The sequence below is a fragment of the Malurus melanocephalus genome, unplaced genomic scaffold (assembly GCF_030028575.1).
Source record: "Malurus melanocephalus ecotype Western Australia unplaced genomic scaffold, MMel_1.1 scaffold_52, whole genome shotgun sequence".
NCBI lineage: Eukaryota > Metazoa > Chordata > Aves > Passeriformes > Maluridae > Malurus > Malurus melanocephalus.
The window spans coordinates 2,007,320-2,027,341 of NW_026623284.1; the positions used below are offsets into that span (position 1 = coordinate 2,007,320).

A 20,022-nucleotide genomic window follows, 5' to 3' on the forward strand; every position below is an offset into this window, starting at 1 on the left:
CACCAGACCTGTGATCAGCACAGGGATGAAGGGTGGACACTGCGGTGTCCCCTTGTGTGCTGCAGGCCAGTTGCAGCACCAGGAAAACAGCAACCAGGCTGGAAACAGAGCGTAATCTGGGTGACATCCCAAGCCTGCTGGGCCACGGACCCACATACTCGAGTGTTGACACAAATAAACACGAAGGCTCCACGCCGCGCGGCGTCGCTGAAAAGCGCAGAGCGGCTAATTGTCCCAGGCTCAAATGGGGATTAGTGCAAATGCTGCTCCTCTGGAAAGAGGACTTGCTGCTGGCAAAACAAGGCAAATACCTGTCATCAGCACAGATTCTCTTTATTCCTTCCCCATGGAAATATCATTTTTTCCATTCTGTAYGAACAGATTTAGAAAGAGGATCCCAGGACTTGCCTTTTGGATGGTGATCGGTTCAAATGGGTTCTCCTGATGCTTRCCTCACTCCCTAGATCATGACCCTAACTTGTGACATTTGTTCCCAGATTCCCTGGCTATGGCTGTTGTGAGAAAGAAGATGTGCAAATCCTTTGGTAGCAGGAAGCTTCTTGTCCCAAGCAGGTGGGGAGGAAAGAAATGGGAATTGGCTCTAGAGCGCTTTCCCTTTCCATTGTCATTGCAGAGCCAGCAAGAAAAAATGATGTGGCAGGATGAAGTGAATTATTTTATTATTTAATGGGAAGGATGAAGGTTTTACCTTTCTCTGGTGAGACAGTGACAATGCAAACTGCCTTTTACTCAATCATAGTGCAATGGCAATTCTTGACATTTYGTGTTTTCTCCAATCCCCACCATACTCAGGCATCCAGCTGCCCCTTTGAACACCATTTTTGAGACACTAATGGGCATTCAGGGCTGTCTGCATTGTGCAGTCACTTTCCAKGAATGAGCAGGTCAGGACATTTCCAGGTACAGACTCAGGAGTGGAGGCTTGTCCTGGTCCCCCMCACACATCCCTGCACACCCTTGGCCATCCCAATGGGATCAGCCTTTACCATGGGATGTTTCCAGTCAGAGGAAGCAGCAGGGTGCTGACAAGAGAAGTAACTCTGCTTCAGCCATTCATAAATGAGTGACACTGTGACACTGAGTGTCCTCAAGAATCCAACTCCTTTAACAGATGACAAAACATTTTGACCTGCAAAGATTCCTACAGCCAAATTTTGGGGGATCTGCAGAGCTTTTCACGTGTAGCAAACCCTGCTCAGCAGTGTGACAGGCATTGTTAAAMGAGGGCTGTTTACTCTAAAAGTGATTGTTGATGTTTGTGTTCCTCCTCGCAGACAGCTATGGATTTCACAAAATTGCCGTGCCTGGTAGCAATTGGCACCCTTTCCCAGCAACAGTTTGCATCTTGTAACTGGCACCCTTTCCTCTGCAAAGRAGCCAAGAAGTAAATGATGGTGAAAACTGAACTGTTTATGTTCTACCTCTGCAAAAGTGGAGAAGCAAGCAGATTGCAGAGCTGCTGAAACACGGCGAGCTTGCATTACTGCCTTGGTGGCACTTGCTTCGTGTGTAAAGTAAACAGGAGGCTGCAGACTGAAGAGATGTCAGGCTGACAACTCTCAGATATGCTGAATTCACTCTTTCTGAAAAGCCTTGGAAAAATCTGAGCAGGAACGGGAGAGAAATAAATAACCACAAACCGGAGAAACGAGTCATTAGTTCTTATTACCACAACAGATCATTTATGATCCTGGCTCTCCTCTTCCACAAATAAATGTAAATYCCTGTAGCACCAATAAAATCAGTGGATTTAGCTTTCTGCATGAAGAAAGATCACTAAATATATCAGGAAAATTCCTTTATTTCCTTAATATGAGAAGGGGAAGATTAGCATCCCTTATTTACTAGGAATAAAAGAGGGCTGGGGTGCAGCTGCCGATTTTAAATGTGCACGTTTAAGAATCTTTCCAACCTGCTTTGAAGAATTGCTTCTGTAATGCAGGGCTTCCACTGCTCAGTTTAATGGGAAATCAGAGGAAAATCTGGAGCAATACCACACCACACCACAGCACTGGGATTATAACTGAGACACAGAAATGACTTCTGCTACCCTGTGTTCCTTTACAAGAGCGTTTTATTAGCAGGCTACAACATTTGCAATATTGATGTAAAGCCTGTCAAGTCCTACCTTAAGGCTGACACACATGTGCATGATTTAAGACCTGCAAAATTCCACTGAAAAAGGAACAAAGACAGGAAAATCTAAACATGATTATTTGGGACTGGTGGTGCCCACTCTCCATCCTGTGCCACCTGGCCCATCATTCCACTTCAGCAGGATCAGCCAGACATCACAGCTTAGTAGACTGATTTTTGTTCAGTTTTGCAGCTTTTATCTACCCCTCCCTGTCATTTCTCCTGTCATTCATCTATGCAAAATCCAGAAACAAAATGRTGCCAAGGGAGTAGCAAAACATCAGAATTAGAAGGTGCTGCTCACATTCACTGTGTGAATCCAAATGCACTTTTTTAAACTTTCTTGATGACTCAGCCTTTACAGGAACCACTTTTATAAAAACCCCAACCACTAACACCTGCATAAGAACCACACAGGCAAAACAGATTAAACACAATAATTTCTGAGTTCAGAAAAAGCAGTTTGTTGCCAGGCTCTTGGGTAAATGATTCCCCAACCAGGATGTCTGTAGGTCCCAGGTGAGTTTCCATCTGCTCTGTCACCTGTCAGAGTTAAGGCCGTGAAAGTCTGAAGTTATACCCAAGTAACTTAAACACAGATCTTCTCCTCCTGTTTGACCTAAAAAACACATTCCCCCATCCCCCCCAAAATCACAGGGTATTCATAAGAAAACTCCCGTATTTGTTCTAGGAAAATAATGCACCTGTGAGTAGTTAGCTGGATAAGTTTAACAGAATCTGGCCATTAAATTCAGGATGTCTAAGACTAGGGCTGGMTGGGAACCACAGCTGCTCAGCAGAGGATCTTAAGAGAAAAAACTCCCCTGGAACCAGCCTGACTTGGTATTTTCTTCCATTTTGAATAAAGGTGAATAAACTTTGCCAGATAAATCTCATCACAACCACTAGCTGCTGGTCTCTGCATGAGAGCTGGGTGCTTTTCAAAACGTCATCCCTCAGAAGCAGCAGTGCTCCTTGTTGGATTAATCCAGAATATTTTAAGGCTTTGAACTCTGGCTGCAGAGGAGAAAGGCACGTTTTTTTCTAATGGCTTCTGCCTTCCTGGCCTTAGGTCTTTTACCACATTGAGCAACACACTGCCCATAATAAAACATAAATTCATTATTCCAAGGGTTGACTCTTAAAACTTGTCTAAGAGGGAGAACTTGGCAAAAAGATGAACTGCCAAAGCTAATTTATCCTGTTATCAATTCAAAAGGCTTAAATAGGCAGCGAAAGCGTTTCATAAGTGTTCATTGTTCAGAGTTCAAGCTAATACCTTCTGCTAAATTGCATTTTGAAGTTTAATCACAATCTACTTTATGTTTCTTTTGGTAATTGGGATCTCTCCACGGTATAATATGAAAAACTCAAACTAATGGGCTCCTCTGATGGAAGTTTAAATTTTGGAAATTTGCCTCAGAGTGCAGTCAGTGAGAGCGCCTGAAATAACCCAGAACCTTTCACCCAAATGAGATGTTAATATTTTGGTTATTAAGAAAGTTTCATATTATTACAGGCAACAGCAACAAAATAATCATTATCTTAAGTGTTATTTTGGAATGTAATTAATGGGAGCAGCTTTACCCCTCCAACACACGCACACACTGCCTCACTTGGCACAGGAGCTGCTGGGGAACCGGCTGCTGCTCTTTTTGTCCAAAATGCCAAATGTCGGCATTTTCTTTACCAAAGGGGGAAACAGCGAGAAATGCTCATTTCTGGTCAGSCTTTTGCTCCGGGGAGGGATATGGATACTGGGAAATGGCATCCAGCAAGCTGTGACTGACGCGCAGTCCGGGCTCTGGGCACTTGTCCAAACGCATGTTGTCAACTCCACTCCGCCTGATATCAGCTCTTGCAGTGCCAGCCTGGCTGCTTTTTCCCCTCCCCTCTTTCTCTCCTCCATCAGCTCCCTGCGTTTCCTGCACCTTGGGCGCTATGCTGTGGATGAATATATTTCCCTACCACTGAGAACTGAATAAGCACCCTAAAAACCTTTGTTTGTTGTGTGACTGCTCCAATCACATCAGCGGAGATGTGACACGGGAGTTTTTCTRCCCCACTCTACTGCCACAAAATAAACACAAGTGTCTTTCTACACRCAGAAGCCAAGATGAGGACATAGGTGCTTTAAATCTGCTGCTGGGATTTAYACTCCTCTTTCTTTTTTTTAATGCCTTTGCTGCTATTCTTCTGAAGACAATAAATCCAGAAATGTTCTCTTTTATTGCCAAAAATAATTAGCTAATAATTGAGTTCTATGCAGCTTTCAAGAAATACAAGGCAAAACATACTGCTCACAAAGTGGGAATTCCGGGCAAACTATGTACAGAATAATAATGAAAACCCTCTGCTATCTTACTTAATGATCAGAAAAATATTGGCCCAAATAAAGGTGACAAGAAGAATGCTGCAAGATTTATTGTGTGCAGCACATGTGGGCTCACTCTCCTCCCAGTGAGAACTGGGGAGCCATCAACAGGATTCAAAGGTATTTTATCCAGCTGCACTCAGAGGGAACGTGTCCCACAGACTGGAACTGCAAACAGACAGAATATAAATACTGTTTGAAAAGGGCATTAGGGCTCCTGACAGCAAAGTATATTTCCTGCAGTAAAAGGCTGAAATTAATGTATCCTGTCAAATAAACACATGGCTTCATGGTATCTCTGATTTATAGGTGTTGGAATTATTAGGAGCATAAGATATTGTCATGAACAATTTTGTAACAAAATCTTTGTGCACTGGCATTTTTATAACCATTTTCAATAATTTTGGCTACACTTACTTCAATGTGGAATAATTCTATTGATGTTTACAGAATCCCTTCAGGTTTAGGAGGAGGTTTGTAATCCACAGGAAYTGTACAGTAAAATTTCCACTGTATACAAAGGAAACAGATGTGGGTCTGCATGCAGATGGTGAACTTTCTGTTACCTGAGAAATYTCATTCTTTTTTCTTTTTTCGCTGTCTTACAAATGATGCATCACAGCTAAAATAAACTTACAGGCTCTGTGCAGAAATCAGWGGTAGTCCTTGACTCAGTGCTATGMRAAAGCAAAACCATCACACTTTAATGGTGTCCTCTCTGAACTCAAAATCAGGAATCTCTTACTGGTAGAAACTTGCAAAAAAAAGCCATCAGAAGCAGTTTCACCTTGTCAAATGAAATGAAATGAGTTAGTAATTCTGAAATATTCAAGGGGAAGAAGAGAATAAAAGCTTGGGGTTTTGATCCAGTTCAGGGCAATGTAGGAACTGCACCAATAGAATAGAGATCGAGTGCGCAGCTAGATTTATCTTTGATGTGTGCAGAGAAAGTCACTCATTTAAAACTGGAAACCTCTTTTCCCTGGGAAATGTGTTTGGTGATGTTCCAGACAAGGGGGGAAAACTGTCAATTGAGAAAAAAAAAATTTGAATATGATGGAGAGAGAAAAGTGTGCTCTGGAGCAGAGAACACCCATCCACTGTGCAAAATCCAGGTAATGTACAACCCTTGGGCCCTCTGTGCAGAGCCAGACACAAACCCACTGAGAATGACAGCAGAGGTGGTCCTCTGCCCTGGAGGGGTCTGGGGAAATGCACTGAGCACGGAGCTGTGCGGGTGGGAGACAGGGAGAGCCTGAGAGGCAAAGACACRGCCCTGCAGCGATCATTCCCTGCCAGGTCAGGGAAAGGTGAGCTCCGGGAGACACAGCAACAACTCTCTGCAGTTTAAGGATTCCTGGAGCCAGGGCTGAGCCTGAGGATGGAGAMCGGGCCTGCCCTGCTCGGGATGGCACAAACTGGCTGCGGGGGAACCGGGAGAAGCAGGGGGAGCTCAGCAAGGCAGCGCTGCCGGGGGTGCGTGCCTGGAGCCGGGGACGGGGTCTGGGGAGCGCTCGGTCCCGACAGCAGCCGGCACTTTCCGTGTGACCCAATTGGCCACTCCGTCGGAACAAATCAATAATGGCATTTTCGGAAGACASGCAGGCAAGTGCTGCTGGCTCGGCACGGCGCTGCCAGGGGAGGCACAAAGGTGTGATCTCCGCGGAAAGCGCTGTCCGGGCAGGGCTCTGTGCCTGCGAGGGGCTGAGGGTGAGATGTGGCCATGAGCCACGGAGCCACCAGCCACTGCAGCGTGGCTTTCTGCTCCGGGGCATGCCGGCTGGCCGTAAAAAAAAAGGGGTTTGAGTACGGCAATGCATGGAGTAACTCAATTTAAGGAAGGGGAGAAAGATTTAACAAACCTGCTGGACTGACTCAAACGACAAGGAAAGGATAGAGCCGCTTCCTTAGGCGGTGCTACTGAAATTTCCTGCCTCTAGGAACTCAAAGATCCAGATAGTGAGCCCAAAATGMTAAACATGACTGAGACTGTGTTAATGGGTACAAGACAGAGTTAATAGTGTAAGTGCAGGACATCCCACTTTGGGGACTGATTTAGGACACCCAGCGTTACTCATCTGGAACCTCCTTTCAGTCCATTTATCACAGGATTCCTCTGAAGCAAACAGTGATGTCCCTGCGAAAAAGGCACACACTGTTCTGGGCTACAGCTGCAGGCCACTTGAAAGGSAAGCAATACTAAACTAGAAATTTTTGAAGATAAAAGCTTTGCACTTAGATAACAAATGTGAATGGTACAAACCCCTCTGATGTCTGAAACCTTCACTGTAGCTAAATTGCAGGTAAGTTGTAGAATCCATTGCATGAGTTASGCTGGACTGTATCCACTTAATTGTACCATCACCTTGCTGTCCCCATAATCTATTTCTTACTCCATCAGGGGACTGAAAGGTGATRCCACACATGAAAAGATGGTCATAAAGCAATTAAAATACACTGTATGGAGGCTCAAGATGATAATCTCCACATTTTAATCATCTAGCTAAAATGAGAACCCAAAAGAATCTTGAGAAGATGCAGCCAGCACATTACTGTGGCTGCTGCTGAGCTTTTGGGAGCTGTTTTCCTGCTGGGACAATCCATATTTGACATGTCAAAGAGAGGGAAAAAATTGAAAGACAGTTACTTTTTTTCTCATTATGAGGTTAAAAATCATTAAATCCTTAWGATATCTTGTGGGCTGAGAGGGAGAGACTTCCCCAGCACTACRAACAGGTCAAGGAGAAAGGGTTAGATACACAAACGAAAATGCTGCAGTGACCAGCAGCAGCACGCACATCACACACCAGTGACAAATTAATTTAGCTCAAGGTGGTYCTTTCTCAGCCTCACTCCTCACTTCTTGCACCTGCTCTGACTTTCATTGTTCCACTTTTCTCTCAGATCCTTTCACTGTGGGGTGTGTGTGTGGGCTACAGGTACGTGTTTTACCCGGCTCTGTGAGCTGGCAGASCATCTCACTCACTTGCATCTCAGTAATCAAAGGAGATTTGGGAGCCATCAGGTTGGGCTCTCTCCTTCAAAACCCTCTCAATGACAGTGCCACAAATTGGTAGTTTTCAGGAGGATGGCTGCTGCCGGTGCAAGCTTTGATAATAGAAATGGCAGCTGAAATTTAAACTTAGACATTTCTATTACTCAGAGGAAAATGCGCAGTCACACAAGGTTTTCTCATCATCTGAAATTTCAAACTGCCRTGTGCAATGCTCTGGGGCCCATTTATCACAGCCACAATGGATTATTTTAGAGTAGTTTTGTGACTTTCTGGGAAGAGCCCGGCATTGGTACAAGAGCTGTAAGCTGAGCTGATCAYCACCCTAAAAACACCCCACTGGTATCATAACTTTGTGGTTCTGCCTGGGACCAGCCTCCCTTTAGCCTCTTTCTTTTAGGATAGACAAGTCAGAGCATTGGAATCACAGGATATCTGGTCTGGGATCTGCAGCTGACAGAGAATGTGTGAAGGGTGTATAAGAATTATATAGGTTTACTAGCTGCGCTCTTGAGAGGAATATGTCCATATTCTCCMTTTTTATGCATCTGCTGTCACCTCCCTTCCATGTTCTTTTACCAAAACCCACAGGCAGGAGGAGGAAGATGCGTTCTGGCAACGTTGCCAAAGGGCTGCTCAATTCCAGGTCAGCCAACAACTCTAAAGGAAAGAAGGGTACATTGTCTTCTCTTGAGAAGTGAATATACATACACAWTCCCTTTGTACGTACTAAAATATTTAAATATGTAAAAATATGGACTGTAATTAAGGGAAAGTTGGAATAGATTTGAATGTTTATCATAMTCTTGCTATTTCTTGTTTGGTTTCTGTGCAATGCCCTCACACAAAATGATACTTCACTGTAATTGTGCCCTCTCAGTGCAATCATGTAAATTTTGCTCTCGTTCATGTTGCTCTTCATTTGCAAGCTCTAATCTGGTTATCTGGACATCCTGGAGGGGAGGAGCTAAGGACACCCTTGGAGTTGGAGTTTTCAACTTCTGGGAGTGAGTGAGGAAGTTTTTTCCCCACAGTCCCATAGGGATGTCCTTGATAAAAGGACCCAAATGCCCCACAACTCAATATCCAGGGAATTGGGATTTCATACCAACCTTCAGAAAACAATAATTTCTTCTGCAGTAACCCACATGTTGATCAAGAGAATTTTTCTCTGAGTTCAGAGACCACGCATCTCTGGAATGGGCACCAGTAAAAATGACAGATCTCTGAATTTGTTGGCATCTGCTTTCTCACAGCTCTGCTCCTTTTGGAGACACTTACAGCTGCGCAAATTTATTAGGGTTTTGCAGAAAAGCAAATGCAAAGCTCATCACACAATTATCATTTCTGCTGTTGAGCTTTTTCCTATTTTTGTTTATTTATTATGCCAATGTATTTCGAGTCTTTCAGTCGGAASGCCCTTGTACATACACATTTTCCTCCCTAGGAATTTGTTAAAATTGCTTTCTGGGCATATGAATTTGCTTTTTTGGACCCTTTTAGCAGTAGACCTGCAGAAAAAAACTGCAAACCATTGATCAGAGCTCGGCACAGGGGAACAGCAGTGACCTGCAGCAGCTGTTTGTCCAAGCCTGGAAAACACTAGTGACAAAGCTAATTAATTCATTTCTCAACACCATGCCTTGTGTTTAATGCACATGCCAGCAGTGAACCACATTATTTCACTGCAATCCAAATATCTCRTGGTAATGTGACAATGTTCCTCTAATGTTTGTTGAGAATTTCATTAAAAGATACAGTGGGACAGCAGTATTTAGGTTTGCTTCTCCTACTGGGTTTTGTTTTCCCCTATTTTGTTTCACTCTGAATCCCCAGTGTTTATATTACACATGATGATGTTTCAATATTAYTGAAACTATTAGAAGTTTTCTTAATACTTTCAAGTCAATTTTAATTCATAATATTGTTTCACTAAAATGCCTATTTTCCTACATCAACTTTTTTTCTCATGGCTCTAGGAGATCTCATTAAAGCTCTAACAGCTGCCTGTTCCATCCACTAATTTACACACCAGCACCTACATGGACACATCATGCAGCTGAATAGAAATTTGCATTTCTACACTTTCAAAGCACATTAAGACATAAAAATCCCAACCCCCCTCCATGCCCTATGCTGGGATTTATCTTGTAATTGCCAATGTTACTATTTGTCTTGAGGAAGGAATAATACAATGATGCAACACACACCTGTGTGCATGCACAGGCACACTCTTCCAGATCTCACRGACACTTAAGTGCAAACTTTCAACAAACTTTTGCTTTGTACTTTGAAGAAAAAAATCTGAGCCCGTTTCAGATTGTTACTGCCTGTCAGACATAGCAGAAAAGTGGGGGCATCTTTAAAGACAGAAACAAAATAACCTCATCAAACCCAAAACTCCATAATTAAACATGTTTATACACTATTAACCACATAKAAACCAGGCAGTATTTACAGATTACCTGATGCCAAGGAACAGTCCTGGTTTTAGCTGGGATAGAGTTACTTTTCTTCCTGGTAGCTGGCACAGGGTTGTATTTTGGATTGAGAATGAGAATAAATGCTCAGTGTATAAACTGGGGGAAAAGCTTGCCAGGGGCCATCACCTGGGGACTGCCTGGGCATCGGTCGACAAGGGGTGAATAATTGCCTTGGGCATCACTTGCTTTGCATATTCTAGTTATATTATTATTATTACTGTTAGTATTAGTATTAGTGTTTATTGGTATTTTAATTTTTATTATATCTTTCTTTTCTTGCCTATTAAACTGTCTTTTTCTCAATTAATGAATTTATTCTTTTTTTCCAATTCTATTCCCCATCTACTGCATTGCTATTTCACTTTTCGAACCTTCTATGCTTGTATGTTTAACTAATGCAACCTGGGAATAGAGAAGATCTTCAAAGAAATAAAACTGGACATTATTCATACTATCCACACTGATCTACAGATCATTTCAGTAAAGCAGTYCCTAAAAAGATATGAAAAAAAACCCAAAAAAACCCTAAAAGCATTTACCAAAAACTTCATACTTGTGTTTTTGTTGTCTAGCTTTTTATTTGGAGAGTGGATCTTGGTGATTAAGTTTTCTGTCCTCTTGCTGTTCCACACCCCAGTGAGATGATCACAGTGAAAGACTCGCTGGTGAGCAGATGCACTGACACTTAAGAGATTTTCCACAACAGGGCATCCGAAATCAACTTTCAGCAGCTGATTTGTGCCCAATCCCTGGCTCAGAGTCCTTCCTTAGAGCTTTTTTACTACAGTCCTTCCTTCTCTATGAACTATTTTGCTCCCAAAACTTTTTCCCCTCAACCAACAGATCGAAGATCCCTCCTGGCAAACAGATCTGAAGGAGGAGTTTTAATCCAGTGCCTGCTGGACTCTGTTGGTCTCAGCCAGCCTCAGAAGGTGCTGGATCAAGGCTGGAGGGTCTGGAAAACATTAACTTGAAATGGTGTGTGGAACTAAGAGATAAAGCTGGCAGAAAAGGGAGAGGGGGAGAAGGAGAGAAGGAAAAGCATTCCCCTGAAGATTTTTCTTCTTCATTTCACACAACACTTCAAACTGCACAGAATTTTTCAGCCTTTACAACTGAGTGCTCTGGAAAAAAAAAAAGAAAATCTGCCATGTCACTCCAAAGAGCAGGCAAATAACTGCTTTTTCTGTCAGAATACAAATGATAACATATCTACTCTCTTCCTCTGGTGCCTTGTCACATCAGCCTCTCTCTCTTACTGTATTTTTAAAAGAAATACCTGGCTCTTGATTCTTGTCACACAAAACAAACCAAGACAGTGCCCATTCTGAGAAAAATCCCCCATCAATTTAAGATTAGTTCTGTAGCATTCCCATGATTCAGCTGAAAGGGAAAAGAACCAGTCTGCTGTGTGAGAAAGGATTTCATTGCTCTGGTTAGAAGAATTAATTCTAGACAAGCACAAAGAATACAAAGAAGGGAAATTCCTCTTGTTGGAAACTGAATTTTGCTCTTGGATATGCATCTGTAACTTCTTCTGAAGTTAACAGCATATCAAAGGCAGGATTAGGCTGTAGGACATTTGCATCACTAGCCATGGGTCCAGACCAAGRGTGGGAAAAAATTGCATTTTAATAAGCTGAAATTAACATTTTAGTTGCCTACCTGCTCCATTTCTGTAAAGGTGCTCTGCTCCTCATCCTCCTCCTCRATATCCGACTCTCCCACAGCGATAGGAACACAAATGGACAGGTTGGGGTTGGTCATAAAATCATCGTCTGTAATTGCTGGGTGTTTCTCTCCGTTTTTATTCACCCCATCCTCGGCGTGGTTCTCCTTGTGGTTCTCCATATCCTTGCCAAGCTCTGCGGGGGTGTGGCTGTTCACGCAGTTGTTGAGGGCTCCTGGGTTCTGGGCAGCGAGTTTCATCATCGCCTTCTTCTCRGCCGTGGTCTTGGGGTGTCTCAGGACGTGGCAGCAGAAATTCCAGGCGGCTTTTTTGGCRTACTGGAGGCCCCTGTGGATGCGGGCGAACGCGAGCTGCAGGTTGTTCATCTCCCCGTCCTCGTCCGGTGCTGACAGGTTGTCGGCGCTGAAGGAGCTCAGCAGCAAGGCAAGGAACAGGTTGAGCACCTGAAACAAAAACAAAAAAAAATAAAATGAAGAGGAGATCAGTGAACCTGAAATGTGGAGGATGATTGTTTGGTCTTGGAAATGGGACTCAGGGTCTGAGTTTCATCTCATCTGTGGCACTGCAACACCACCATGGAAATCCCTCTAATTACAGGTGGTTTCAGYAGGAAAAGCACTCTGCAGGCATTTCCAAACAAGTTGATCTCAGGTGAAGACGTGCAACACACTCTGACATTCTCTTCTCCAAACCCAACTCCCCAAAACACGGAAGATAAAATGTAAAGCTCAGAAGCAGTAAACAAAATAATAAGTAAAAAAAAGCCCGGCAAAGACCTCATTGTGTCTTTTCAGTGTTTAAAGGGGATCTATAAGAAAGATAGGAATAAACTTTTCACTGGGATTGTTGTAATAGGACAAAGGGGAATGGTTTTTAACTAAAAGAATGGAGTCTCAGACTAGATATAAAAAAGAAATTTTTTAAGATAAGGGTGATGAGGCTCTGGCTCAGGTTGCCCAGAGAGGTGGTGGCTTCCCCATCCATGCAAACATTCAAAGTCAGGCTGGATGGGGCTCTGAGCAACCTGATTTGGTTAAAAATGTTCCTGTTCTCTGCAGGGGGGTTGGACTAGATGCCCTTTAAAGGTCTCTTCCAACCCAAATTCTTCCATGCTYCTATGACAATGATGTACATAGGCATGGCACTTCAACCAAACAGTACATTTGCAAACATTTCTAAACATTTGTATGCATTTTCACAGACAGTCTTGTTTTAAATATCCTCTGGGCCATGAAGGAAATCTATTGTGACTGTGAATAAACACCTCAGAGGTCATATAGCTTCAAAAACGTCTCCCTCCAGGCTGAAACAAGCCATCACAACAAGATTACTGTGGCCAAATCTGAACAGGACTCACTCCCAAAGCAGGCTTGGTCCTGAAAATGTTGTTACTAATCAGGAAAAAAAAAAAAAACAAAACTATTTGAAGATTTTCACAGGTGTATTTGGAAAATATCYAAACTGAACTGAAGATGGTGAGTTACCTTCCTCTTGTTCTTGCCACTTCAGAACTCTCTACTTTTGCAGGCAGTGAGTGACAAGATCAGACACAACCAGATATTTAAGTGACATATTTGATGGTTTAAACCTCTTTTTACACCCCTGCCCCAAATAAATACACTTATATCCAATAAATTAAGACAGGTTCTTCTCAAAGGCTACTCCAAGTAATCCATCACACAGGCTGGTCACCAGTTGCTGTATAGTGGACATTACACCTGCTCATGGGCTGAGAAGAAATAAATTACAGCTTTTGTGCTGGATTTAAAAGGGCAAAAAATTCGTGCTGGAGGTGGATGCCTGGGGTGACAGGAATGGGGCAAAGGTGGTTAAAACCAATATCAACTAAAATATATTTACCCCAAGTAAATTAGTCCCAAATTGCCTGGTATCAGCTCAGCTGCTGCCTGCACACGGTGGGTGGGTGCCAGCTCTGGGTACCGCGAAGGAGAGATCAGTGCTGCAGCACTCCTGCCATTTACAGCAATAAAATGGACCTTGTGAAGGTATTTTCTCTGTGATCTCTTAATGCTACCAGAAGCACCTGCTAGCCACCTGACTTCTCTCTTTCTGATAGTATTTTAAATTGATAAAACCTGCTAGATCAAAATAAATACACGAAAAGTACTTCTGTTTGACTGGGCCTTACAAAACAGCCACAATCTTTTGCTATCATCCCCCCCACATCTTTCTCTCTTATTTCAAATATTCAGAATATATGAGATGGAATTCTGAAAACCTGGTCCTAATCACTCTGATGACACTGTGTTTGAAGTGCCCTGTCAGTGCTGTTTTGTAAAGCACCCTCTGCAATCACCATGATTAAAAACAAAAGCAGTTTGTAGCACAGCAGATGCCCCCGTCCATTATGGAGCACGGAATAAACTGTCACTGCCCTGAGTACTGCCCTGCTCTAAAGCAAAGTGAGATTAGAGCTAATTGTTTCTGAGCTGGCCTGTCACACTGACAGCTTGTGTGGGTCTCCTCACCACTTTGGTGGCCTGGTGGGAATCAATCTTTCCTTTCACACCCCACTCACAGGTACTGCAGGTGATGCTTTCTGAATCCAGAGCACGGGCTATGCAGCCAAGCAGGGGGAGCCCAYCAGGGAARGAGGCACTCACAGATTCCCTTTAGCCATTTTCAACCCAGTTTGACAGGAGGGTGAGGTCTCAGATTGCTACAAACATCCTCAAAATAAACGTGTGTGAGTAAGAGATGCTCCCCAGGCTCCCAGAGCATAAAGAACTTRGAACAAGCCACAGGATGTGTCTCCTTCCCAGTGACAACCTAAGGWCATGGGAAGAAGCTGGAGAAAGGGAGGGGATAAAGAAACTGAGAATAAAAATATGCTGGACTTTGTAAGTACAATTCAAACACCTTGACAGAGGTGTCTGCTGATGTTTGAGGGTATCTGGGATATCTGCAACAGACCTRCAGGAGCTCTGTGTCCTCAAAGCTCCAGCTGCCATCCAGCCAGGGCACCCCAGGGCACCCCAGGGTGCTGAAGCAGGAGACAGACCACCACATTTAGGAAACTGAATTGCTCCTCAAGGATGGAAGCTGCCCCCAGCCTCAGACACCAAACTCTGAGGGTCTAATGGGGCATGTGAGCTTCATTTCAGTCAGAAATTCATCGTGTGGACAACAGAGACTGACCAAACACAGGTGACTGTGCCAGGGCTAGTGCATCTGCCAATATATCTAGTGCCAACTGACCCTTCCAAGCCAAAGCCATCCTCAGGCAATTGCCCAGTAGGAAATACAGCTTTGGGAGATCTGTGTCCATCTGGAAACAGGGATGGATACCTTGCAGTGACCTCGGTGGTCCTAGACAAAACTTAGTCAAGCCCTAGTTCTCTCTACAGACTGCTGGTAGCTCAGACCTCTTCTCCATACATTAATATCTCCATGCAGGCACACAATTTTTGTTATCTGAAGCTGAATTTCATCCCGTACTTCATTAATTCTGCTAATAAATAAATCAAAATGAATATTGCTATAAATCAAAATATCAAAATARATAAATATCAGTAAATATCTCAATTGAAATGCCTTGTTTTACTTTTCTGTATTAGTTTCTGACTTCAAACCACATATATGTTGGATATGTTTGTCTAACTGCGCCTGCAGGTACATGTAATGAGTGGTAGCATCCTCAGTGTTGTTATTTACCACGGATTATTAAGGCAAAATTATTTGCTTCCCAGAAATGYAGCTGCCATCTTGCACAAAGAGCTATTTGCACTTCATGCTTTTAGCCAAAAATAAATTTCAGATATCATTCCCTGCTTCCTTTATGAGCAGGTAACCTCAGAGCTGCATTTCTGGGCATTCAAACAGAAGCAACTGCTGAATAAGCACTTTATGTTTACTTATTCCCACATTTCACCATACACTGCATTTTCCAGAAAAAAAATATATGCCTAACCCATGACACACCACATTTCCTGTAAAAGGTTACTAATAATACTCAGTYCTTCTGACTGCTAATGCAGTGCTTTTTGTTTAAGTAAAAGCAAACGAAAGATTACCTCAGATTTCAAAAGCAATGGCAGATTTGYATGTCCATATGGATCCCCTTAGAAAGAAATCTGCTTTCCAGTGACACCGAGCAGCCAGACTGTGAAAGCAGGTCGCTTTTCTGGTCTTTGAGGTTAGGAATCAAATGACAGATGCACTCAAAGAACCCCAAATTCCTTTAGCATAATTATGTTAAGCTTTTAGCCTAATGACAATCCAGCAGGCTTTTGTCCACCTTCTCACTTTTAATGCCTTTTCCAGAGCCTGAGACTCTGGTTGGGCCACTGCAAGGCACGAATGATCAGATTAATTCAGCCTTATGTCAGGTGCCTCCCTGAGGTGCTTTAGTTGGAGAGGTTTTCCCAGGATGTCTGCGGACAGTGGAGACAGGCTGGCATCCCAGGGGATGCTGAGGAGCTGGGCTGTCTCTGCCAGCGCCTGCTGAAGGATAAACAAGCCTGGATTTTGGATCTCAGAGCTGGATAAAGGTAGATGAAGGCCAAATAAGAATCAGAGAGTGTCGCAATTCATAGAATCAAGTCCAGCTCCCTGCAGGGCTACCTAAAGCTAAACCATGGGGCTAAGAGCATTGTCCGTCACTTGTCACACCCAGCAGGTGCCCAGGCAGCCCTTCTCGGTGACAATCACACTCCATGCTCCAGGYCAGTGGTGGCCAGCCTGTACAACCAGGCAGCTTTGCCCAGGGTAGAGTTGAGGGTGTTTCAGCCCCACCCTGAGGAGCAGCAGCTCACAGGAAATGAGCCTGGCACTGTGCAAAGTGCTGCACCAGCTCTGTAAGGGTGCTTCACAGCAAGTGAGGAGCACAGAGACACAGAGCTGTGAAGCTGATTCCAAGCTCCCAAGCCATGGGGAGGAAGCAGGCTGCTGGAAGGAGCCCTCCTCCCCAAAAAGTCCTAGGGAGGGACTGATGGTGGAGGCTGGGAGACACAGATGCTGCTGTGGTAGGCTACAGTCTGAATATCTCAGCTCCATCTCCTTTTGTGTCAACACAGGACAAAACCAGACAATTTCAATTCAGAAGACACCTGTTCATTCAAATCCTGTTTGGAAATATATCTGCAAGCACCGTTGAAGTTAAAATACTTTTGGAACAAAAACATGAGTTTACTTCCTCCTTTCCCTTCCATTTTTTTTAATTTACTTTGACYTGACAAAAACGGAGGAATATAAATCTTTATGTATTTAACTTCCCATCTGTGATTCATTCAGTCAGACAAAGTGCAGGCCTCCTGAGCTCCTGTGAGTTGATTTAGCACAGCATTGYCTGCCCTGAACCCTCGCTGGTGTCACCCAGGAGGAGGGGAGGGGATTTGGCACCATGTTCAGTGCTGCACTGAGCACAGGCTGAAACCCTCAGGGGAGTCTGCAGCAAGAAGGAAATTGCACCTGCACCAGCTCAGGGGCAAGGTTAAACCATCTCCAAAGTGACATCCTCAGCTGCTGGCCTTGTTTGGTTGCAGAGGATCTCAGCTTCTCCTGCAGCAGGGTCTGCCTTGACCATGCACAAGTTTTACTCTCCAGACTGCTCCTGGTCTGGGTGAAGTGTAAATGAACTTTCACACGAGCAGCAGTAAGGCCAGGCTTTCTCCTCTGCCCAGACCACACAGGACAAACCCTGTGAGGCTGGAACCAGACAGGATCATCCTTGCAGGGTGAGATTCATAGAGCAGAGCAGTTCAGGAGCTGTTTCTTGAGCATTTGTTTGCTCGCAAACCCTCAGGACCTTTCAGAGAKCTGCAGCTCTGCACCTTTGTCTCTGCAGGACACAGAGGATGGAAGAGACAGCAGCTACAAGGGACCTAAACCATTTGAGGTTCCTTCCCTGTGGAAGAGAAATCTCCTTGGGGTCAGCCAAGCAGGTTTTGCTGTCACAACAGGATCCAGAAAATACACCCCATCAGTGAAATCTATTATGCAAAAAATGCAACCCATGAATCCTGTGGCAGCTCAAYGTCACTTCTGTCACTGAGCTGCACAGGAAAGCCCAAACAGTACATGTGAAGTAGCTGCCAGGATCATCAACTTCTCATTTAATCCTTTTTTATTGTGGATAAAACAGGACCAGAACAGCTAAATATATGCAAATACCCTTCCCTGACAGTGCCTGGTAGACAGAGACCAGCAAGAAGCTCTTCAGGCACTCCCTGACCAGTGGAAAAACCTGAATTTCTTCCTGTTTTTGGATGGCAGTGGGCATTTGTATTGTTCTTTGGCTAGCCCAGATGGGAAAGACACAGTTCTTTGGAGACCTTCTAGCAAGCCTAATGCACTAGGTACCAATTATTATATTTTGTTTACTGAAGCAAAATCCACTAAGCTGTGAAGAAAAACTGCACAGAAAGGGGCTTACATTGCATTGAGTAAGTGTTAGAGCTAAGTTTGAGATCTGCAGTAATAGGTCAGTAATGTAGTCAATCTCTGGAGGATTATTTCTTTCCTAGGAAGTGTGTTTTCCAATCCTCCGTACATTTTCATCCCACGGCAAAGTCTACTAAGAGAGAGTATTCCTGCAAAAAGCAATTTACATGATCAGTTATTTTCTGTTTTTCCTTTYCTATTATTTCAGCTATTTGTGCTTGGATAAGAAGCTTATATCCTCCCAGCCCAGTTTCTCTTTATCCTGCAGTCAATCTCATAATCCCATTCTTCTGATATCTTRGTTTCTCGCTGTCAAAATGATCATGATACCACAAGATTGGCAAGAGGTCCCTGTGGCCTGAGGAAGAGCACAGGTTGGAACAGCACTGATTTCCTTCATGTTTTTTTGCCCAAGACCAGGCAGGAAAACACATGGAAATATGAGTTTTCCTGCCTTGCAGCCCCACAGCTTCCCAAGTGGAATATGTTTGAACCTACAAACAGGACAGCAATTGTATATGAAAGGGTTTTGGAGCACAGCAGCACCAGCTTGCTTCAAGAGGAATTTTTTTTTTATCAACTCTGTGTTAATCTCTTAGGTGAAACAACTGGTCTGTCTGTTTAAATGTAAGAAAATGAAATTTAATAAAAGCTACGCAGCAAATACGGTCTATTTSCTAAGTAAAATCTCTGAGCTACTTCATGATGGTAATGAGACTGGATACTCTCCTCAGGAAAGAAAAATTGTAAGTAATATGGTAAGAATAATTATTTCATGTGCAAAAAGTGGCTATAATTTCAGTGATTTCATATGAATGATTTCTATTTACCCAGAAAAAGGGAAGAACAAGGCTTGATTTTACCTCTGGCCTTATGAAGAATAAATAGGGAGGCTGATGMAGCTTTAACTATCTTCAGGCAGATTCCATGAATGGGGTGAGTTGAGTTTGTTCCCCATACCCTGAATGTTTGTGTGGTATTTACAATACAACTGGAAGTTCTGCTGATCACTCTCCTCTTCAGGTTTTGAACTTTCTGTTTCCCCTCAGTTTTGGTGTCTCTGGTGCAGCTGTTAGAGCAGTGCAGGGCAGAGAGCTGGTGCTGGATGGGAGCTGTGCTCACCCATGTTTGATGGGGTGGGRAATGGTCACCCAATTTCTCTCTTCACAGTTTAAAGGGGAATCTGTAATTAATGGGGCAGATTGCTCAGTCCTGGTCTTGTTCTTTGCACAGGAATAMATTTTCTTGAGTAACAGATGAGTAGTTAAGGTCATTAATTATACTTCACTTTTGCGCCCACACAAGAGATTTTTAGGCTGTTTTAAGCTGCCATTCATCCCTGCCCTCTGAGCAGAGCTGTAAAGCTGCACTAAATCTTAGTGGTAACCCAGACATTCCTTACCACAACTTGGTGTTTGCCTCATGTTCCAATGTTTTTTGTTTTTTTTTTTTATTTGTTACCCACCTACGTGCATATAAATGTGCAGACAAACTGTACCTCTCCAAATCTGGTCAAGAACTATCGAACTGAATTTAGATTTCTTTTGTAGCCAATGACTTTCAGTGCTATTTTTTTTCTAAGTGTGCCCTTTAGAAGTATCAGARGATGAGTCTTTGGAAACCAAGTGTTCTCTGATCTGAAATTCTAAGTCTTCAAGTACTCTGTGTGAAGAGGGAGGGATGGTGAGTGGAGGCAGATAAATTCTTTCCACTACTGGAGCCACGGCATAAAAACAAACATGTTCTCRCAGGTTTTTCATCAGATATCAAAACAACACCAATTCACCAGAGTAGCAAGGGCTCCATCAGAGCTGCTGTGGACTTCTCAAACCACTGTCTAGACAGACAAAACGTGCTGTGAGACAAGCACAGTAGAAAACTTCTCCCAGCAAAACCAGCCGTG

General features: G+C 43.5%; 1 protein-coding gene across 1 annotated transcript in view; it reads right to left on the bottom strand.

The window, feature by feature from the left end:
- LOC130573159 (sodium channel protein type 5 subunit alpha-like) overlaps positions 1–20,022 on the bottom strand; it is a 213,436-nt gene that overhangs the window by 61,807 nt on the left and 131,607 nt on the right. The window contains exon 17 of the mRNA XM_057365412.1: positions 11,693–12,160. Within this exon, the coding sequence (XP_057221395.1) occupies positions 11,693–12,160 (468 nt within the window). The remainder of the gene's footprint in view (positions 1–11,692; positions 12,161–20,022) is intronic.